Below are 24,725 nucleotides of genomic sequence, written 5' to 3'. Positions count from 1 at the left end.
TGTGTACCAAATATTGTTGTTAAAGGGCTCGATTTGAGCCGATTTTAAAAAAAGCTAAATCAATGCTTTATGTAGAAAAATATTAGGTAAGCCTGTTTGCTCACAGATGGCACAAAGGTTTAGTAAGAGCGCGATCTTGAGGCCTAGGCAATATTTCCCTGGCTAAAATATTTAGTTAGCCGTTTTTAACTCAAAATCGAGCCCTTCCCAAGTGTAAAATAATGTATTTCAAGAATAAACATTCTCATAAAATCTACGAAACATTCCAAAAAAAATCAAGCTTACTTAAAAAAAAGTAAATATATTATGCCCCCCCCCAATTTGCTAATTATAATTTTTCAATTCATAAAAAAAAATTTAAATAATTGAATATAAGATAAGAAAAAATCAAAAATAATGCATATTTAATAATCAGATTGGATTTTAAATGATAGAAATATGAAATCTAAATCCTGTTTAAAAAGTTTCCCAAAACTAAGAATGGAATAGCAAAAAGATATTTTTCTAACAATTATTATAAGAATTTTTCTTTCTTTCTTTCTTTCTTTCTTTCTTTCTTTCTTTCTTTCTTTCTTTCTTTCTTTCTTTCTTTCCTTCCTTCTTTCTTACGAGTTATAAAAAAAGTTAACTTACGATTGCTATTATATTATTGATTTTTTCTTTTTCTTCCTTTATGATTTCCATATTAGTCCGTAATTTTTCAAAGTTGTTGATGTGATTGGGTTCTAATTTAGCCAATTTATCCTAAAAATAAATTTTAAAATAATATTATTGAATTCTTGCTAATTATAACAAAAAAAACATTCGCATGAAATACAATGGCGTCATTAATTAGAGCACAGGTATAAAAATATTATAGGCTTAAGAAAAATATTATATATCATTCAAACCTAATATTTAACAAAAATTATCATCCATTAATTTTATATTCTAACTTGCGTATATTTATATTTTTGCAGGAATCTATCTTTTTGAGATAAGATTTTATCCTTTATCCTCTCTCTCTCTTCTTCTATCTTGGATTCCATCTCAAAAACCTGAAATTCTAAATCTTCATATTGTTGTGAATCATCAAGGGCAGATAATGGAGATTCATGTTTATCGCTCTTTTACAAATTTATTTATAAAGTCAATTATATATATAAAATACAATAAAAATAGAATAAAATTAGTTTTGGGAGCATTATCGGACCGGATTGATTAAATAAGATTGAACTATAAAAATATACAATATAGAAGGGGGGGGGGTGAATTACCGAGATATCGTTTCGATGCGTGGAAGGTTTTGTTGATTCTTTTTTATTGTTACTCTTTTCAATATTTTCCTTCAATTTGTTGAGATGCCTTAATTTCTAATGGATAAAAAAAATATGAGAAAAATAAGTTGTCAATGTTACTATTATATAATTCGGTATACAGTGACACCTCTAAAAGCAACAACTTAAGAGCGATTAAGCTTTGGTCAACATTAAAAGGTAGTTTCAAGGTTTCACTGCATGATATTTTTTGTAATTTTAGTTTTTTTTAACCGGGTTCATTAGAAGAATACAAATGTTAACTTTCTTAATATAACGAGTCATTTTTCTAGTAAGGACAAGGGGACATTTTTATAAGAACATTTAAATTGTAAAAAAATAATATTTGACTCATTATTTTTAATAATTAAATGAAATATTTTTAAATGATAACTTTCTTTAAAATATTTACATGATACGATAAAAATAAATCCTAATAAGCAATGGGATCTAAAGATATTTAAATTTAAACAACATATTTGAATAATAATCCTAAGTCACCGGGTTTAGACATTTTGATTTATGCTCAATCATTGATTTAAATTTTAAACCCTACGACTAGACTAGCATTGTTAAACGGATCGATTTAAGCCTTTTAAAAACGGAAATATTTACTAAGCCTCAAAATTTCACTAACAGATGTTCAAACTTTATGCCATCTATGAGCAAAATTTTCAGGCATGTGTAATATTTTTCTAGACAAAATATTGAGTTAGGAGTCTTCAAAAATCGCTTAAATCGAGCCGTTTAATAGCACTAGATACATTTTAATATTACAATAAATAATAAATAAAGGCTAACTAGGATAATGTATATTAAATACTATAATGATTTTGACGTTAAAAATTTAATCATTTCAAATTTAATGAAATATTTAACTTCATCTTTTTGTCGCTCCAAACTTTGAATATACTCTTCTCCTATTTTTTGGTATTCGCCGATTTCCCTTTGTTCTTTAAACAAATTTTCCATCTCGGTATTTCGGTCTTTTTCAAGCATAGTTTTTTCTAATACAAGCTATAATTTGAGTAATTTTTTTGTCGGTTATTCAATTAATTTTATATTTATAAATTAAAATTTTATTAAAAAAACAGTCAAATATTTAGAAAATAAAATGAGGTAACTACATATTATAAAACATGATCATATCAGGAAATTACAACTTACCCGTGGAGAAATATTTATTCCCAGAATGTTCCAAAAATGTTGATAGTGGGAATAGAAAGGAAAAAATTTATTACAAAACGTTTTGAAAGGATGGGGACCCTCGAGTTGAGAAACATCGTAAGAACCCGGTTATACGGATATATGATACACTAAAGCAAACTTTGATAAATTAGAATTTGCCTTTATATTTAAAATTAAATGTTAAAAATCAAATTAAACCAATCTTGAAATTTAAACTTGTTAATTATTTTTGAAATTATAAACTTCAATAAATTTAATTTGAATATCAAACTAGATTTAGGGTTGTTATTATTTTAGGGTTAAATATCAGGGTTACCCGACCAGAATTTTGGTTCGATCTGTCCATTCCTCAATCGATTCAGGTTATAAATTTTACTTAATTTGACGGTTCCGGAAGAACCTTGTTAAATATCCTTTTAATTTTCGGTAAAATGATGATATATATTTATCGTACTTGATGAAAAGTTTCATCTTCCAATGCCTGTAATTGGATCAAACGGTGCTTTGAGGCTATCACGAATTTCAATATTTCGTTCCGTTCGTTGCTTAGTTTGTTTACGTATTGGTGAAATTCATCATTCTAAAATAAAAAAAATTTGAAATATTTAAAGTTTTTTTTTGAAAAATTTATTAAAATTATTATCCTATAGCTGTCTCCTAAGTCGGCTTAATTTGGATACTTAATTTCTTTTTAGTAAGTATAGGCTAAAAAGTTTTTGAACGAGGACACTCTAATTTGGTATTTGTATGTTTTAAGTATTTGGTGGCATTGTTATTTTTCGTATCTTTATTCTTGTTTTTGTGGCTATTTAATTGATACTAATAGCAAGCTATTTAGTATTAAACCAACCTAGGACACGGCCTGTGTATTTATAGCATAACCTTAAAAAGTGGCATTTGGATTTATATACGCCAAATATTTTATGTTTTCTAAAAGTTTAGGTTTTTATGTTTCTAAATTAATTATATAATTTGGTGGTGACCGCGCGTACGCGGTCCACTCAAACCCATAAATTGTGCGCTTAGCGTACTCACATTTGGAGTAGCCATAGCTATCAGCAGAGCCAATAGTGCAATGTCTAAACCTCTAACTAGAGGAACCGCCTTCATGATCACGGTGTCCTCTGCGCCAAGTGTTTACCAGTAAATAAATCAACAATAGTGTATTAAAAATATACGCTTAAATTAATTAATAAGATGTATATAAAATTTTAAACATAATTGAATGTAAGGCCGCAAGGGGGAGCTTATTTATTTTTATAAAAAATAAATTTAACGTTATTTGTTTTGCATTATTTATTTTATTTTTTTTAAAAAAATCAAATTTTATTAATACCATTTTTGATTTCCATGCACAAATATATGAATCAATTATTATTTATAACAGTTAGCAATATATTATATTACACTTTAAATATAATTTAGATTATTAAATTGAGATTAAATGAATTTCAATTTTGGCATCATTAAGGTTTTGACTAATAGATAGTATCAATGGTCTATATTGCTCAGGCTAAATCTTTTTTGCCCATAAATCGAAAACTAATCAATAGGTATCCTTGGACAAGTTGGAAAGCTTCATTTGTTGTGGCATGCTAAAAGTAAATAATTTCTGTGCTGCACAACCCATGCAAACCTCATAAACATTAATGAATACATACATAAAGCAGTAGTCATTTTGCTACTAATTATCTCTGGACTCTTTTTAAAATCTAAAATTGCTGCAATTGGTAGGCCCCAATTCACCATCGGTCCCCAAAAATGCGTATGAGAAGATAACTTCTAAAATCTCTACTAGTAACATATTTCGATATTCTTTGAAAGGACATTTTAATATTTAATGTTATTTGTTTTGCATTATTATATAATTAATTTATATTATTGTTTTGGATTGTTTATTTTTTTTGTCTACTACTATTGTTTAAAAAAATTTAAATGATTTAATATTGCACGCCGTGGCGTAGACATTGGGAGGGGGGGGGTCTAATTTTTTATAAAAAAAAAATTTATATTGCGAATAATTTTATTTATAAAACTGAAATATAATAATATGTAACGATATCAAAAGGAAATATATTTAAAAAAACAAATAAGAATTTTCAATTTAAAATGATCACATGGTTTAAAAAATTATATGAACTAAAATAATATATAACAGGGGGTTGGGCTATAATGATATATTGTAAATATTTTCTGGCATAGTAGAGCTGACGCTGAGGATGGAGAAAAAATATGATCTGCATATCTCGAAAGATATTTTTAGAAAAACAACTAATAATATATATTTATATTTTAACAAATTAGATAGTTTTAAAAAATTTTAATTAAAAGAAAAATCGTTTAATTTTGTAAAATTAAACAGCAAGCTTTTATTTTCTTTTGCCGGTTTAGTCTGACTGTTGATTACACTTGAATCGCGAGAGGATTTTAAGAAAATCTCAGAGTTTTACTCTAATGATTTATTAGGAACGTATGATAAGTTACTTTGTGATGTCGAATTTAGTATAAAAATGAATACTCATTGAGACCAAAAATGCTTTGCAGGCCTTTTCCATGTGTAATCGCACTTTAGATTTCCTGTCTAATATCATAATATTGTTTTTTTATTTTAGATACCTTACCGATTAGTATTTGCATTAATGAAAAAGATCTTTTTCAACTTTGAAAAGGTTAAAAATCTATTTAAGAAATAGCACCGGTGAAAACCGTTTAAATGGATTAGCCCTATATTTATAAAGAGATTCTAAATAATTATCCAAATCTCAAATTATATGTTCTTAGGTATAAAATTTTTATAAGCAAAACTTAATTATAATAAATTCTTAGTCATAATATTAATATATTTTTTATATTATACTATTTTTAATAAAAGTATTTCATTTAATAAGAGTTATTTAAATTTTGATAATATAGTCATTTCTATTAATTATAATTGTTTAAATTATATTTTATTAAATATCGTCAATTGCAACAAGAATTACTTATATTTTATTGTTATTATATTTTTTAAAAATACAGTTATTTACAATCAATTTTTAGGATAAATTCTGGCTACGCCATTGATTCCACGATTAGTATGCTCATTTGATTTTAAAAAAAATCAAATTTCATAAAGATGAAATTCCTGTCGAAAATTTCTAAATATTGATGTAGCCTTTAAAGTTTAAACTATTCGTATAGATCTAAAAATACTCAAGCTACAGTCTTAGCGAAAATGAGGTGTAAGAAACCTATTAAATTGTTAATAATAAAAATACTGCGTATTTTGATCAATTTACTGAAAAAATTCAAAGCTATAATATTATTCATCTTTCAATAATATTTGAGGCTTATTTGTTGCTAGTCGAAGTGTGCGAATATCAAATTCATAATTTGGCTTTGAAATGAACAATCATATAATCCATGTAACCTCATCAATTTGACTATTTCTTTAAGCTCTAAACTACTTACTGAGTTTTTTATGCTGCCAGCGAAATTAATATCGCGTTTTTTTGAAAGAGATAGCATAAAAAAAAATTTCTATTAAAAACGAATTTAAAACAAAGGTCATATAAAAAATATCAAATCACAATTTTATAAAAATATAACGCATTTATATTTTATAACAAATTATTTAAAAAAAATTAAATTAAGTTAAACAAAGATGATACTGGCTTACTAGGATTGCTACATGAAACCATGTATATCAATGCAATTACTTTGATGTAAATAGAAGGCTTCATTACGATCACTTATTTAGTAATTTTCTCTCTATTATGATAAATTGCATAAATGATTGGGCTCTTAGGTGTTTGGGATACTGGACCTTTTAAGAGCTTTTGAGATTAGGTTATTAATGTTTGAATGCCGTGGGAAACAGCCTCTGGAATATCTACAATATAAAGGATGGTGTCCGTTGGAATCAGATAGAACAATTAATACATAGATTTAAAAATATGATAAATTTTTTTTTAAATAGATGGCGCTCCTATATAAAATAAAACATTTTTATTATAATTATTCTTTTTTTTAAATTTCTTCCATTTTAAACACAAATATTAAGATTTTCCAATGAAATTATATTATTTAAGTCATCATTGATGGGTTTACTTATTGTTACTACGACTGATAGTAATAGTTATTTTTATAATATATGCATTTCCGTAAAAGATAGTTACAATTCCGATATCTTCTATAAAAAAATATAATAATTAATTGTTGAAAAATAAAAGCCAGTTTTCAATCTGCGACTAATTAATTTTTGTTTTCCAGAATCAGATACAAACGACAATAATGATACATTCAATAATATGAAATTAAAAGATCCAAATTATCTAAATATAAAAAATATGAATTGGAGCGCAAACAAAATAAAATTGGAACTCAACGCTACATATCAATGGCATATATTCCCACTTATAAGAAAAGAGGATTCTTTCAACTCTAAATAGAATGGAAAATATTTCAATAAAAACTATTGATATTGTTAATTTTTTTTGTTGCAGTGATTATTATTACCAGGAAAAAAAAATTGCATATCTGATCATTGAAAAATGTAAACGAGCAAAAAAAGCTATTTCTTAATAATTTAAAAATATATATAATTTTAGAATAATTCTAACATGACAATTGCATTTTCAAAATTTGCTAGCTTAAGTTCCATTATATTAGCATGGGCTAGCGGAACACATATTGTATGCGTTTGTAGTATACACCAAAATATTAAAAGTTTACTAAGAACACTCTTAATAGGTTCTCGAACTCTATAAAATCAGTGCTTAGTTAATCGCGAAAGCTTTTTTAAAAATATTATGATAAACTGGACTTATTTTGACATTAAAATTGATCAACTTCTAAATTAAATTAATTTGTTAAGGGATTTGCGCGTACGCAAATCCCAACTACCAGAAATTATGCGCTCGAATTACCCACATTTGAGGTAATCGTAGCCTTCAGCTCAACCAATAGTGCAATAGCAAAGCCTCCGACTAAGGGAACCGCCTTCATGATCACAGTTGCCCTTGCGCCAGGTAAGTAATTTGTTTATATTTATTTGACCATTATATATCAAAATATTATTACATCAACAAGTGTCTCCCTAAAGTAAATATAGATTCTATCCAATTTGTTGCATTTTTATGATAATTGAAATAAATAAAGGTATTTATATTTTATTTTATCATTCATAATTATAATTAGTTAATTATTAAACTTTTATAAAAATAATATCATTTTATAATTTAAAAAATGATTTAATAAATTAATATCCAGTAGATGGCGCAATATATAATTTTTAAATTTATAATGCTTTTTTATTATTTTTTTTAAAGAATTAAAACGAATATCCAAGGAATATTTTAAATTCAAATATAATAAATTTTTGTCTCAATCGTTATTATTAATATTCTAATAAGAAAAAATATATTAAAATAGTTATATCATATAGTCTAAAAAAATATATATCCCGTAAATTGAAAAAAGAAAATATAAAGGAAGAATATTGTTATAATATTTAAAGCTTATAATAATTCCACATAACTTAACTTCATGAAATAACTATTTAACAAGCTTTGCCAGGATATTAATGACTTTTGGTTGGAGTTCCACCTAACCCCCCCCCCCCCTTTCCCACCCAAATTTTTTCTTTGGCAATTATTTTAAAGAATTCCGAACTTAATTTAAATATATTTTTGTTTATAATAATGGTATATTGTATTTGTTACATAATATGTACTATATTAACTTTTATTTATATTTTTACTAAATTTAAATTGTTAGTATGAGTTTGCAGCTATATTTTATAATCGTAATTGATTTACATTTATAAAAAAAGAATATAAAGCTCATGAAAAAATTACATTTGCATCAGTTAATTTTAAATTATATTGAATTTATAGTTAATTTTATATAACAATAAAACTGTTTTTTGCTTGATATTCTCATTCCCTACTGCTAATATCCATTCTACAAAGCAATTCCCCTCAACCGACGTCAAACACCCTACTAATTCCTCTCAATATCGCCGTCCAAGACAAGCCAATTTCCCCGCTTGAGTATTCATTATTTGAAGATAGAGCGTAGGAGAATGTGAGTTGGGGGTGGGGGTAATTTTTATTATGTCAAAATGATATTATAAATAACTTACAATTTTCCTAGAAGTGAAGGCTCCCACGCTCCCTCTCCAACCATGACTACGATTATGCTATAAATAATTATCACTGACTGTACCAGGATTTCGACAAATACATTTTACTTGTAACCAGTAGTATTGATAAAAGGCCTAATTTGTGTCAATTTTTAGCCAAAATATTGTGCAAGCATCAAGATTTGGCAAGTAGAAGCTCAAACCTTTCCGCCGTCAATGAGCAAAATCACCAAGCATACACAATATTATTTTGGTTATAATCTCAATCGGGCCGTTTTTTAAAAATCGACCCAAATCGGGCTTTAACACTAATAGCCAGAGGTCTTTTCTTTAACTCCTAGGCATCGTGGAAGAATACTTTGTAAAATGACATTATTCCAGTCAAAACTAATTTTAAGACCATGGCTTGTATGTTTTGAGATATCTATCTCATTACTTATTTTATAAACATAAATAAACTTATTTTTAGAAAAATCAATCAAAAATGAATGAATGTAATAATACTATTGTATCTTCTTTGATAGGTGATATAGAAACTGGATAATTTTCGCTAAGATCATAGTTAACGCCCGCTAATGCGTTTACTGGCGAAGAAAAAGATTCCTGATAATTATAATAATGTTCGTAAGGACTAGATGTGATCAATTTTGGAGAATTTTCAGGCACATCTCCCCCCTGGAAAGAACGAGAGGACATAACGGATGCGACATTCGTTGAATCCAATCTAAAATTATCGTCAAGACCGAATCCCGGATTCACGTCGCTGACAATGTTCTGCAAAGTTTGTTGTTTTATGATAGCCGCGTTGACATGATTGAGAACACCTTGTTTACGCTCTCTGGGCAGAGAACCATTAGTTTTTATACCGATTGCAATGTTGTTATTGTTGGGATGAATGGAAGGATTGGAGCTTTTATCTAATCCATTTTCTTTTGACACCTTGCTCTCGTAACAATCGTTACAGTTCGTGCTATCGGTATGGGTGCGATTCATGCTATAAGTTTCATCGTAATAATCCTCAATGGAATTGGAAAGTGTGTTTGATTCATCTGAATTTATTTAATAAAAACAACGTTTTCAAAGTATATTTTACAAAGATTAAATAAATTTTTTCACAAAAAAACTCATACATTCGTGTAAAAAAAGTTAGAGTAGATATAAACAATCGAGAATTTGGTTATATATAACTTACAATGAATCATTGTATATATTATTTTATTTTTCTAACAAAAAGCAGGCATAATTTAATCATTAATCATTACCAATGTTTAAAGAATTTTTAATAATCTGGTGTGTTGAATAATTGTTTTGTAAATAGGTGTTATTATTCGTGGGCGGGTCGTAATCACCTAAAACTCTGAGCATATGGTTAAGTTGCTGTTTCTCCATTTCGCTACAATTCTGAACCCGATCCTATATTTATTTGTGTTAAAATATTAATTTGTTACCTACTTATTGGTTGTATAGTTAATCATGGTTTAAGATTAAATGCATAAACCCCCCTACCTCCCCAACTTTAAAATTTTGTGCTAATGCAGCAAGGTTATAAAATTCATCATTAATTCATTTTACAAATTTAAAAAATTGATTGATTCAGCTTAGCATCAGATGTTAATTTTTTAAATATATGACTATATACAACCACCTTGCTGTGAGCAATATATAGTTTTTGAGGAGAGGGTGTGGGACTAATGAGCGAAGCATATTTATTGGAATCGGATAAGCTACATATTAGGAAATAATAATAAAACAATATCAAACTTTCTTATTCTCCTTATTGGTTGTTTCATCGCAATTTAAGCGTTCGTATTGGTCTCGCGAATGGTAAGAAGAATCTAATATGTGAGTAGCAATGACAGGAGGCGGAGGTGGTTCTAAATGATTAGGCCTAGGGAAGGATGGTAAAGTAGGTGCTTCGTTGATAACGCTTTCTAAACGACTTGACTTCGAATATCTTAAAGAACGGTAAATATCGTGATCACCCTTTGTTTTGTCATTCTTCAAACTAGAATCATCGTTCGATTTCCGGTAAACGTCATCCATTATTTTGTTATCCTCGTTTTTCGGCAAACCTGCTATTTTATTGGCATCATTCTTGCGATGATCAGCGATTCGATTATTGCAGACATTCTTCCTGTAAACCCAGAAATTTATGCGAGGTTCGGCTGACTTTCTAGCACGGCTGGTTGTTTCGTTGTCGCAACTATCCTTGTAATTAGCATTCATAGCCTTTTTATTCGGACGCGGGGAACTCTTTAAAGCGTTGATATTGGAATAGGATAGAGACGCATTCAAATTTTTCGAGGAAATACTGCGGAAATCTGAAGGTTGTGGTAGGTGGCTACCTTTTGATTTACAAATTGTGGGAGTCGTTTTTCTAGGTTGGTTTTGGTTAATAGTCGGAGTGTAAAACAGGTTGTCTAACTTGAGAAGGCCGCTAAAGATGGATGGTTTATTAATAGAAACGTTTTTATAATCACATTCATTATTATCGCCACATGTGCAATTATTGCGTTCGTGTTTGAGCTTAACTCCGTTAGCCTTCGTGGTGAATGGTAACGCGGATTCCTCAAAATCATTTTCTTTGGTTCGCCTTTTAAGCCGTAAGGATTTAAAGGCATTATTGACGGAGAAGGAAGAAAACGTTTTGGTCTTACGGCGTTCGGAAAAGAAAATAGGGGTGCCCACTAGCGGGACAGTGCAATGACCATTAGTTTTGATGGTTTTTGTTTCGATTTTGGTAACGTCCCGCATATTTTATAAGATGTTGTTTAATGAGAATCTACATAAATGAGAAAAGGCTGATTTGGTAACAGGACTGTGCCTTGTATTTAAATTGAGATATAGAGGTGCCTGGAAAATTCTATTGCATAAATTTTAAAGAAAAACATTTATTAATCCGAATATTTTTAACATTATGCAAATCAAGAAAAATATATGATTATTATTTTTTATATAAATATGATTAAGTCCAATCAATAGGGTTTTTTGAACGCGATTTCTTGAATAAAAATGGCGTGCTACTAATAATTCTTTAAAATTTAAAAATAGGGATGGATGGATTGAATAATAATCATAAAGATAATAATTTGATTTATTAAACTATAAAATTAAGATTTATAAATAATTTTAATATAAAAATATTCAAATCTGAATTTTTTTATATGAACATTTGTTCGATCGATTATAACAATTATTTTTCTTTAAATTTACTATGTTATTGGCTAACCTCACATATCAAAATTTATTAAAATTTAAAGCATAAATATATTTCCTTATTGTTTGTACTCATACATAACTCATATTTTCAATGCACTATGAAACATTTTTAGGTATAAAGTAGGAATTAAACATTTTATTCTATAATTTACACAATGAATGCAGCATTTTAGTTGAGGAAGGGTCACAAGCGGGCTCAGCAGTGTATTAATTTTTAAACTGCCTAAAATATCTTATATCATTGAAAAAAATATATTATTAATGGGATCATAAATTTAAGATTATTTAGTAGATCATATATTGGGATATGAAAGTTATCATTAATTATATTCCTAGGTGCAAAAATATGTGCATCTTAATTTCATAGACCTGCAAGCCTGAATCTCGGCCAGAGGGGGCAGTAATTTGATTTTTTAATTTTAATCGCTTAAAAAATTTACATAGTTATAAAAATTGCAATATTAAAAAAAAATCCGAGCCGATCTAGATCGTAACATCACCAATAATTCAACAATCCAGGTTCGTTAAGAATTAAAAACCCAGGCCAGGGCAGACTAAAAATGAATTTTTAAATTTGGGTCAGAACGTGCTAGAAATAAATCAAACTCAAATCTGGGGGGGGGTCCATAAGGTGGAGAAGGGTAGAGATCTGGGACCAGATGGAATACCTGTTTAAGCATGGTTGAGTGCAGAGACAAAAGGGGTAGAAGCCTTGACCTGAATGTTAAACAAAATCATGATGAAAGACAAAGCTGATTGGAGGGAGGGCATCATCATGCTCATCTACAAAGGTAAGGTGACCCCCAAGTAGTGTAGTTAAACGGTTCAATTTGAGCCGATTTTTAAAAATTATCCAAAAAAATATAGCGCACGCTTGAAGAATTTGTTCATAGATGGCACAAAGGTTTCGACATCTATTACCGAAATCTCAAATTTTTCTAACTGAAATCTTGAGTTAGCCGTTTTTAAAAATCGGCTCAAATCGTGTCATAACACTATCCCTAAGAATACTCGAATTATATTGGGATAAAGTTGATAAATAATATTTTAGTTTTGGAAAAAATCATTTGAGTCGACTACGGGGTGAAGTGGAAGTATCTGGAAATCAATTTGGTTTTGTACAAAGCTGTTCGACTGTTGATCCAATTTTTGCCTTTTGAACATTGATGGAAATATGAGGAGATGAGGAAGGAAGTGCATATAGCGTTCATTGACCTGGAAAAGGCAAAATCTGATATGGTGATGTATACGCAAAAGAGGAATCCCGGAGGGTTATGTACAACTTATTAGATGTATATGTACGAGGATTTAGCTTCAATAGTTAGAACGGCGGTCGGGGACTGAAGATCGTTTCCCATAGAAGTTGGGTTACAACTAGTCAGCGTTAAGTCCCTTTCTCTTCGTACTCATCCTCAATACTTAAACCGAGGACTCTCAGTCCATGGTCAATGTTGTATGCAGATGACATCATGATATACGAGGGAACCGAGATAATGGCAGTACAGCGGACCGTTGTTTGGGCAGTTAGATAGGTAAAATGTAGTCTTGATCAGTTCGTCTAAGACAATATATCTAGCAACAAACGCTGGAGGTCAATGTCAAGGAACAATGCATACTGCTCCATATCCAAAAGTTGTAAAGTTATAGGGTCCACAATGGTCTACAATACATCAAGACGAAGGTTGTCTTGACGAGGTCAACGCTAGGATACAAGGGTTGGATGGATAAGCATATCAGAAATGTTTTGCGGTACCATTGTGGCTTAAAGGTAAGACCTATCAAATTATCGTAGACTGGTCTTATTGTATGGGTATGAAACTTGGGCATTGTAAGATGCTAAGAAAAAGATGTTGGATGTAACTGAAATGCGTATGATCAGAAGGAGCCTAGGTTACACCAAACTAGATCATATGACCTTGACCAATGATAGCTTAAAAAAAGATAGGCGTAGCTCTCGGGAAATAGGAATGGGTTTAAGACTGGCGGCGGCAAGTTCTCGATCTTAATGTTACGGGCCAAAGAACTAAATGCAGGCCACGATTATCTTGAATTTCTCAAATCCGCAAGGACATGTTGGATAAGAGAATTGTTGTTGATATGGCCCGAAGCCGAGCCATATAGAAGGATAGACCCCATCTAGTTTTGGGATTAGCATAAAAAAGAATATATAAAATTAAAAAGGTATAATTGAAATTAGCAAAAAAATACTTTTCTTTCATAGTATTATAAAGTTATGTTTTATTTAAATTATAAATAAAAATTTTCAAAAAAACTTCCATAAGTAGTATAATGTTATGTTTTACTTTGTAAATTAAAAAGTAAATAAGACTTTTCAAAAAAATACTTCTTTTATTAGTAGTATTATGTTAATTTTATTTACTGTATTTTATTTCATAGTCATCGTAAGGTAATAAAAACTGTATTAGGCAATTCAGCAAAACTTTAATTCTGCCAGTTTTTCGATAAAACCTTACAGGGATTTCAAATTTTCGAAACCTAACGAACACTTTAGAGCGAAAGCGAAACTTAAATCGCGAATTTTTTTTTACTATAGATATCTAATTAAAATTGCTAATTTTATAAGCGATTTTCATCTATGATTACAATGAAATCTCATTCTTATAAACAAAGAGATAAACAGAATCATTTTGGTAATAACTTTTTTAATTGGAGAGATTATTGCCAGGAGATATGTTTGTTAGCTTCATTATTAAATGATCTCTCTTTTAAAAATAAAAGAAAACAACAACTCATTTAAAAAGGTTAGGTCAATTAATATACATTTTTTTAAATTAAATAAGTTTTTTAAAAATTTTCACAAAACATTCCCCACCTTTTTAATTGTATAATTTATCTTTTTACAAAAAAAAACTAGTTTTATTTATCCTTTAAAAAAAATCAAAATTTAACTCAAAATGATAAGGAAAATTTTTTAGCAACAGTTGAGATAATGTGAATAAAAATCTTAAAAGTTAACCCCATTTTCATTTTTTTTTAAAAATATCTTTAAAAGTAATGCGTTGCATAAAATGGGTTAAGTTAAGTAATTGATATAAATTTAATTTTCCTAAAAAAATATCGTAGTTTATAAATATTTAGTATCTGCGTGCGAAAACTAATTTTAGATAATGTTATTATTTTGTATTTAATAATGATTACTTTATTAAATTTTAAAAGTAATAAAAAAATTGGGGAAGCATCAAAAAATCCATAAATAATTTATATAGGTTTTTTTTAAATAATAAAAGTAATTTTATTTATCAATTAATAAATATATCATTTATGTACGAAAAAAAAATCCATATTAAATAATATAAAGGTAAATTCAGTGTAAAATGATAAGAATAAGGAATAAAAAGTGAATATAGCAAAGGTCTGTGGAGATAAGACTGCCATCGAAACTTTGATAATTCGCTTTAAGGATAGCTATAACCAGCCTGTGTCTGAGGAAGAAGCCTTCTCGCGGATCGCTAATATACTTAGTGTTACATATTCGTAACCAGAGTTGTTAAAGTAGCGCGCTACTTAGCGCGCTATCTTTTTTGGTAGCTATAGCTAATAGCCGCTACTTTTTTTAAAAATATTTAATTTTTTAGCGCGCAACTTTTTTTAAAAGTAGCTAAGTAGCGCGCTACTTCGCTACTTTTAAAAATATAATAAATGTAAGTATAAACATGAAAATTTAAATATAATATGATAATTAATTATAATTTTTATAATTTATTATTTAATTTTGAAATTTAAATATATTTTCAATTTTTAATTTATATTTTCAATCTGTGTTAATAATCTAAAATGGCATCGCCCATGGATATCCAAATCCTTGAAAGTGATTCGAACATGGAAGATTCAATGGAAGAAAATGTACTTAATAGCTCTAATAACGATTTCCCATTCCCTAGATTTGAAAAATTTTTTAAAATATATATTAAAATAAAATCTGGATTCAAATTCCTGTGCTTAAAATGTAAAAAAAATATATCATCAAATCAATCGAGTAGCTATAACCTGAAGAAACATCTAAAGGTAAATTGTTATTTTTACATTATAATATTATTTATTTTATTAGACTGTTCACGCCAATTGCTATAAGGAAATAGAGAAACATATAAAAAATTTTGGTATAGGAGAATCTTCATTCAAAAAACAAATACTATCCAAACCAAATTAACTGATAATAAACATGCCAATATTTCACAAAAATTGGCTGATAAAGTAATTGTTGATTTTATTATTGACACAGTTCAGCCATTGTCCTTGGTTGATAATCCATCATTTACTATGATGATTAAAACTTTATCCCCTGGCCAGCTTTATGTCGCCAGACACTTATGAATAAAATAGCCAACAACTTCAAAGTGATGAAAGATGCTCTAATAGTAGGGTTATCAGATATATCTTATGTGTACGGCAGATAGTTGGACACATAACAGAAGGTAAAAACTTATTTATATTTATAAATTGATCTTATTAAATATTTTTAGAGCTTATTTGGGAATCACAGGCCATTGGTTAGACCCTAGGACTTTAAAAAGAAGATATGTAGCCTTAGCCCTTAAAAGGATTATAGGATGCCAGACATATGACGTACTTGCAAATAAAATTATTGACATCCACAAGTCTTTTAGGATTCATAATAAAGTTTGCAAGATGGTTACTGATAATGGGTCTAACTACCTGAAGGCATTTAGGTTATATCACAAATTTATTTATAATATTTATTTTAAGTTATGATTTTTTGGGCAGTAAATTAATCAGAATGGAATGGTTATTATTTAATCTATAAAATATTTAGTATTTTAATATTTCACATTATTTATAGAATTTTTATTAACTATATACACACATATTTTAGTAATATTATGATTATCATAATTTATATCAAATTATAAATAAAATTAGTGAAATTAACTAATAAAATATAAAACAGAGGTGGATTATTTCATTAATTTTTATTGTACAGTGTCATTGAGCTAATCTAACATTTAATAAGATATTGTTATTGAATATTTCATGGATGATTAGATTTTTACTATATTTATTTCTTATTGATTAATTGCCATCAATTTATATACAGTGCAGGGAATTCATTCAATGTATTCATTTGATAAAATATTTTTGCTTAGTTACATTAATTCCTGAGGTTCAAAATTTAGAATACTAAGAAATGATTTTTCCACACCATTTTTGATAAATATTACTAGACTGGATGAATAATTAATTTGTCCTATTTAATATGAATATAGAATATTTAGTGAGGATAATGCTGAAGATGAGATACAGAATGATAGTCAACATGTATTGGAAGAGGAGGAAATAGGTGTTGATGCCAATGATATTAATGAGATCTTAGAAGAAGGTTTAAATTATTTTATAATACATGTTAATCTAATCAATATTCTATAGGATCTTCAACTAACTCCACAATGTTACCCAGCCATCAGAGATGCTCCTGTCATAATTTTAATTTGATAGCAACAGTAGATGCTGAAGGAGCTTTAAATGATGAAGATTTTAAAAGGGTGTCAAGATCGACATTTTATAAATGTCAAACTTTATGGAATAAGCAGAACAAATCTCCTAAAAGTTCTGACATGTTTAAAAAAAAATTAGGGAGGTATTTATTCCTAATCGTACAAGATGTAATTCTGTATACCAAGCAATAAAACTAATCGCTTTTTTTCTGGAGGAAAGAAGATTAGAGATTAATTATCTCTGTGATCTTGTTGAAATTGAATATATTAACGATGAAGAGCATACTTTTATAAAAGAGTATAGAGAAGTAATTCTAATTAATAATGATTCATTTCCATTTCAAATATTTATTTATATTGCTTATTTTATTATAATCTAGACTAACTATATTTTTATATTTATAAATGTTGATTTTTATATATTATTTATTATACATTTACATTATAAGCAAAAAAAAATAAAAAAAATTTGTTTCATTTGTTTCTAATTTTTTTTTTATAAAAAGTAGCTTAAATTTTGAAAAAATAGCTAATAGCGCGCTACTTTTAAAAATAGCGTTTAACAACTCTGTTCGTAACGATATATATTTTTATTGTGTTAATATACTTTTTCATTTTAGATAATGAAGGTTTAAGGCTATCGTGTGATATATTAAATTAAACTTTTACATAAATATTAAATTTTTATAGAAAACGTTATTTTATACGATATATATATTTACATAATTGATTTACTATGGATATAAAAACATATCTTATATTATAAAATAGAATCAGTTAATTTTACAAAATAAAAAACTTTATTCACATTCAAAAATATTATTATCATACTACCGACGACAAGACAGACTACTAGCGAGTCCATTCTTAGGGCAAGAGTTTCCCCACTAATAGCAATTCCATTCCAAGACAAGATTTTCCCCGCTTGTCAATACTTAAGATGCGAGATTCTAAGTCCTTAAATACAGATAACGCAAGCTTACAAAAGGAGGTCAAAATAGTGGATATTATTGGGATAAAGATGTGATCTTCTGTTATTCCCAATATTTGGAAATTTTATGTTATTCTTTCGCTCAAGTAGGTTTGGAGTTTGATTAAACAAAGCTAATAGATCTATATGAGAATAGTCCCAAACCAGAAATTGGCCCCGATTCCATGCACAGAGCGATTCCGTCAGGCCGCTTTTCGTCGAATCTAATCCTGGTGGTTCAAGCATAAATTTCAATGCTATTTGGATCAAGGAATTGTATTGGGTGTGCTAGAGGATTCGTCCTTTACACGATCTGCAATGTAAACAGTGTTTTCATTAGCAGTCTATGGGAATACTGCAGCCAGAGCAGAAGTGAGGAAAGATTATTGTACAATTTAGGCGGATATCTGTTGCGTTGGGTAGCTCATTGTTGGTTGGATTTTAAGATTTTTGTAAGAAATGACTTCCAAAAATTCATGCCCAGATCGGATCCATTAAGTAAAGAAATGAAGAGAGAATGATCTGTTGGGAACAGGCTGGGTAATAGTGATTCAACGAAGCATGCTACAATTGATCTGTCCCAATCCTTCTATCTATTGGCTTCGGGCGATGGACATCATCATTGCGTGACCTCCATAGCAGGATAGCATCATTTAAGGAAAGTATTTTGTGAGGTGTAGAATTTACATCGAGAAATGATGCGAGAATAAAATATAAAAATAATAAAAATCCGAAGCAATGCGAGCGAATTAAATTGAGATAGAGAGGCGCGAATTATTAATGTGCGATTTAATGAATTTTTAATTTTGCGCCACCAAACAAATAGACCAGATGGAATATATAAGAAACTTATCGCGCGATAATTAATTTAGCGATAAAAAGATGGCGTTTAATATTAACGGCTAAAAAAAATAATGAACTAAGTCTGTTACAAAAACGAAATAGCTCCAAATTTAATGAAAATGTGAAACTAAATATTGGCAAGTTATAATATTTACAATTAAATCACAATTGGGTAAAAAAATGCATAATAGCACGGTAATTAAAGCCGAATGGCGAAATATAAAAGATTATTGGAATTGAAAGGAAAAACGAATACACAATACCTCCTATAAGAAGCCTATGAATTGATATGCGAAAATAGTAAAGGAATAATAAATATGTAGCCAAGAAGTAACAAGCAAAACGGGGGAAAGACGCTCAATATGAGAGGTTTCTAGGTATTATTTTAAAAAATGTGAACCTTGAAATATATCAACGGTTTTATTTAAAAAATTATATATCACATGGATTGCGTGTTGTTAAAAAGCCCGATTTGGGTGGATTTTTAAAAATGGCCCGACTAAGATTATAGATAAAATAAAATTATGTTAGCTTAGAGATTTTGCTCATAGAAGGAGAAAGTTTGGACATCTATTTGCCAAATCTCGAGGCTTACATAATATTTTGGCTAAAATTTTAATCGGATCGTTTTTAAAAATCGACCCAAATCGGGCTTTTTAACAACACCGATTTTTTCGAACATTGTAATTAAATCATGAAATTTAAGAAGTTAAAATAGCTGCGTGATCTAGTATTATTGCAAAATAAAAATGAACTAAAAAAGAAAAAAAAATCATTAAAACTAAAGTAACTCCTCTAGAAAAGTAATATAAAATAAACATAAAAATTTACTAAAATGTTATATGAATTAAATAGTAAAGCAAACTTAAATATTAACTACTTCCTGGTAAAACATGTGGCATCGACCTATTATTCCTTCAAACTCTGTCGCTCTCATCTTTCCTTTCTTCCCGACTATTAAACTCATTAAAGTCCTGCGAACTAATTTAATATTACAATGTAATTATATAATAATTTCAATCGTATTTTATTAATTCTCAGATTAATATAGGATTTTGCTTGTATTTTATTACGTTTTAACTTTTCCTCATTTCTATGCTCCGATTTTGGCCAAATTATAAACGTTCTATTCCTTTTAGTTTTTATGATATACCTTCGATTATTAGTGGATAGATAACATAATCTGAAAATATTTATTATTAGTATTATTATTCTTAAGAACATAAAGTGCTATATGAAATCATTATTTTTTTTATAAATCCATTGAATAATAAAATTTAAACTATAAATTAAAGTAGTATACAAATAAAGAATTTATTCTTAAAAGATTTTCTTATTCATTAAAAAAAAGTTGAGTCTAAATGTTTAATACTCAGCTTAATCTCCCCTAGCTTACTGCTTTGCAGTGTGGTAGACCAAATATCAGATACAGCTGTTCCTAATATAATAAATCACAAAAATATCTTTTTACCCTTAATTTCAAAATCTTATTCTATTTTATCCACATACTCTCCACCGACATCCAACTCTTTCAAAATAATGATAAAATAGGCGAAGAGAGTGGTTGGAAGTTTTACCTAGTAAAAATTTAGGGAATCTTTCAACTAAGAAACAACTAAGAGTTATCCTAGGTCATAAACTAGGCTGCGACATAGTCCAACCTCATAGCTGCCTGAATTACAACTTATCAATTAATGCTAAGGATAGCTATGGGTTAAATTGTATTAAAAATCAGGGTCGTCAACAGCGCCATTCGTTAATAAATAAACTTGTTTAAAAAAATAAACTCGAATTCCAAATATCTTAAAACCTCGTAAACTTTCATCAGATGATGGTCTTAGATTTAATTGTCCCACAACTATCCCATGAGCGGTAAATCTCTCATCTGAGATTATACCTATTTACCACTTTCCCCATTCAATCCAAAACAAAAAATAAATAGATAAATACAAACATTGGATAACTTTTTTTTCTCTTTAAATTGCTACATCCACCAATAGAAATTTTGCTCCTAACATTTTCTTCCTTTTTTTTTTGACCCATAAAAAAACAAATCCATACATTGGAAGCCAAAAAATTCTTTTTTAAATATAACTATTGCGCTTTTCTACGCACAATTATGACCGCCATTTTTAAACACATTTTTGTATTTTGTATCTATTTAGTCTTCAATTCGTATAATTTTGAGCAAAATTTCGTGTATATTTTATTTTGCATTACTTTTCTAGAGTGGTCAATTTAGTTTTTGTGATTCTTTTTCTTAGTTTTTTTTATTTATTTAATAAATAGTATTCATTTGTTAACATAAATTACTTTTATATTTAATAAAATGATAAAACAAAGAAGGGAAAACCGAAAATATTTTTAAAAAAGCAAAAAAAAATTAAAAGACCGATCCTGAACCGGTCTTGTTTAAGAACCAGGATCGGTTTTTATTTGAAAATGGTAGTCCGGTCTCCGTGTGTAGTGGTGCGATAAGGCCCAAGAACGTGACATTCACTAATCGTGATACCGTATCCATGTTTTCTTTATATCTAAGTATTATACCGTTACAATTTTTACGTATCGTTATCGAAAAGAATGATACATCTTTGATATTTTTTTATCTTTACAATTATATTTATTTATATTTATAAAATGTTATTTGAATAATTAATTTGTTCGAGTTATTTTACTAAAAACATTTTTTATTTAACAAATTAAAATTTAACGAATAAAAATTATATTATATGATGATGACATATAATCATCAATTTTAATATTAAATATTTCCTCCTTTATTTTTTTTACAAAATATTTCATAGCTTCTATATTTCTTATTTATTAAATATTCACATCGATATACGATTAATCTAATATACAATTAATAGCTTTCATACTCCACTCATCTTTCAAGCTTGAAGGTTAGATCCAATACTAAGCGACAAAAGAAAAGAGCGGAGCTGATGCAAGTTCTAATTATCGAACTATTAGATATCAGTTATCCATATTCCAGCCAGCTGCTGGAAAAAAATTTAAAAAAAGAAAACTTGCTCATTTTATGAATTAGCCAGTGCGATAACCTGATGAAAATGTATAAGAAAAATAAAACTTTAACAATTCTTTTTCTCGTAAATAAACTAAAGATTTCATTATTTAGAAAAATAAGATACAACACTACTATCGCACTGGTAGAAAGGTTATTCAGAGACACCAGAATCTTTTCTTTACTGATAGGAGGGCAAACTTTCTTGATAAAAACTTTAAAACACTTCATTCTTTTTTTAAAGTTAACATCAGTATTAATATAATTTTGTATATGCCGAAATGGAATCGATTATGTATTTATACTACAAGATTGGCGATTTATTCATTAAATGTATTTTAAAATGGCCATAGAGTCCGCTGTAGCGCCATTTTGTAGTTTTTTGCATGTCGATTAAAACAATAATGTGCATTCATTTAATGAAAAATAAAGACAAATTAATCGAAGTGCTAAACTACAAAAAGGCACTTGATAACTTGTTAAATTTTTAAATTTAACTTGTTTATAGTTATTTTTTTAAAAGTTACATTTTAGAAAATTTGAATAGAACTAGTTAGTTACATTTTACCTAAAATCAGCTTATCATCGATAACTTGTTATAAGTGTTAAAAGTTTTTGCTCTCCTTAAAATGTAATTAATTAGTTACATTTAACGTTATATTAACAACAAATAAATAATAGGAATATTATAAATAAGTATATCATAGAAAAAATAATACCATACAATTCAAGTATAAAATTTGCCAATTTTTAGCTGTTGTTGTTTAAAATAATTTATACAATATATATTTTTTAAAAAGGCAAATTTATTCTGACCTTTGGTTGCCATTATTATTTTATATTTATAAAAATTTTCAAAAAATTTGGCACTTCGTCATTATTAGTTGAGTCAGTTGAATAAAATAGATCCTTCTTGGTAATTAGAGACGTTCTCCTGGTCGTCCATTTCTTGGATTAAAAACCCTCTTCTGGCACCATTTATAAAGTCTTCTTCACGTCCCTCGCGTTTTATTTTGGGTTCCAGATGAAATTTTAATCATTTATAATGATATTTTTTCGCTTTTAAGCTCTGTTATGGTTCCTCTTCTTTTTGAAACTTATTTCTGTTTAGCCCAGACTAAACAGATTTTGAACTAGGACACCCTATTTTGGTTAAGGAAGAGTCACAAGGACAAGTTACCTTCTCAAATCTAAATAACTTCTTTCTTTTTAGGTTGTTTAGAGGAAGCTTATATAGATGGTCTAATGTACTCGGCCTTAACACTTTAAATTAATGAGCCTGGTTATAAATAAGTGTTCCAGTGATATAATGTTGTCGTAATTGAAGTTTTTAAGTATCAGTCGATAATATTTCAATTATATGATAATTCGATTATACATTTTTGATTACCGTTCATTATTAACATTTTTTCCTAGGTATTTAACATAAAAAATAAAAGATTGCCTCTCAGTACAGGCCTCACATTGGTATGAGAGTTATATTAGGGGCGAAGCAAGGCCAGTAATCAGGACTTAGACTTAGATATACGACAACAGAAGTATTTTGGACAAAATTTTCTATTAATCTACTTTCCAGAAGTCTTTCGACAAAACAAAACAACAAAATTACAGATAATATAGTGAAAGAAATGAAATATAGAAAATTAAGATTTAGTAGGTATAAATAAGAATCTTGATAATCTTCAAATTTTCATTGAAGATTTTTTTCCGTGCATATATCTACTACGAGTTTACAGTTTACTTATCATATGCATTGATTTTTGTTTGAGAGATCTCCCTAAAATATTAAATTATATTCTTTTTTTCAAAAAAAATTAAAATATCTTTTAGGGTGAATTCACCCATCTTGTCTTATCTTCCCAAGCGCATACGTTTAAATATCAATTTAAGATAATAACAACCCCCCCCCCCGCACATCTCCATCCCCCTTCTCCCCTCAAAAGTGTATAAAATATTTCGCTATTAAAAAGGATTTAAAAATTGATAATTATTAGTAACCTTTTAAAATAAAAGATATGTATTTTTATAAAATAAATAAGTGAAACCTCAAAATTATTTTTATAAAAATATTATATAACCAAAGGCCTACAATAAGTGGACCTAAAGACCTACAATAAAATTTATGACGGAAAAACATTCCTACTAGTGCCCCCCCCCCCGTTTCTATAGGAGAATCTTGGATATGCCTATGAATCTTCCATATATGTTTTTTTTCTCACTATTATCAATTCTTCAAAATAAATAAAAAATCTTCCAAGATTTTTGATCTAAGAAGATTTTTTCGAGAATGCTAGAGCAGTTATTATCAACAAATTTTACTTAAAATTCCAAAGTAAAAAAATCACTTATAAAGTATATTTTTTGTGATTTTTATGCATTAAAAATCTCTCGACAAACTTTTTTAAAAAAATATTTTGCTCATCTTTTGAAAATATATTCTTCAATTTTGTGATCCTCAAAAAATATCTTAAAATTATAGATTATATTTTCCAAACTCTGATATTGATTTCTGATAAAGGGGAGACAAAAGTAAAACAATAGGCATGTTGCATATTTACCAGAAAATTTTAAACAAAAGTCAAACACA

The 24,725-nt window shown here is 28.2% G+C and overlaps 1 protein-coding gene and 2 non-coding genes across 3 annotated transcripts in view; all 3 read right to left on the bottom strand.

The window, feature by feature from the left end:
* Positions 1–24,725, bottom strand: part of LOC135929265 (uncharacterized) — a 42,406-nt gene that overhangs the window by 7,711 nt on the left and 9,970 nt on the right. The window contains exons 2-9 of the mRNA XM_065465768.1: positions 10,369–11,470; positions 9,870–10,020; positions 9,112–9,656; positions 2,938–3,063; positions 2,175–2,312; positions 1,257–1,352; positions 936–1,106; positions 634–744 (exon numbers count right to left, since the gene is read on the bottom strand). Coding sequence (XP_065321840.1) covers positions 634–744; positions 936–1,106; positions 1,257–1,352; positions 2,175–2,312; positions 2,938–3,063; positions 9,112–9,656; positions 9,870–10,020; positions 10,369–11,361 — 2,331 coding nt within the window. The 5' untranslated portion in view covers positions 11,362–11,470. The remainder of the gene's footprint in view (positions 1–633; positions 745–935; positions 1,107–1,256; positions 1,353–2,174; positions 2,313–2,937; positions 3,064–9,111; positions 9,657–9,869; positions 10,021–10,368; positions 11,471–24,725) is intronic.
* LOC135930595 (U1 spliceosomal RNA) lies at positions 3,459–3,624 on the bottom strand. The gene has a single exon (XR_010572818.1). It is a non-coding gene; the product is annotated as a U1 spliceosomal RNA (small nuclear RNA).
* LOC135930604 (U1 spliceosomal RNA) lies at positions 7,336–7,500 on the bottom strand. Its single transcript, XR_010572826.1, has one exon. It is a non-coding gene; the product is annotated as a U1 spliceosomal RNA (small nuclear RNA).

This window comes from Gordionus sp. m RMFG-2023, chromosome 5, assembly GCF_954871325.1.
Source record: "Gordionus sp. m RMFG-2023 chromosome 5, tfGorSpeb1-WG-v2, whole genome shotgun sequence".
Classification (NCBI taxonomy): Eukaryota; Metazoa; Nematomorpha; class Gordioida; order Chordodea; family Parachordodidae; genus Gordionus; species Gordionus sp. m RMFG-2023.
The sequence above is the reverse complement of the archived record's forward strand: the minus strand, read 5'-3'. Positions and strand labels throughout refer to the sequence as shown.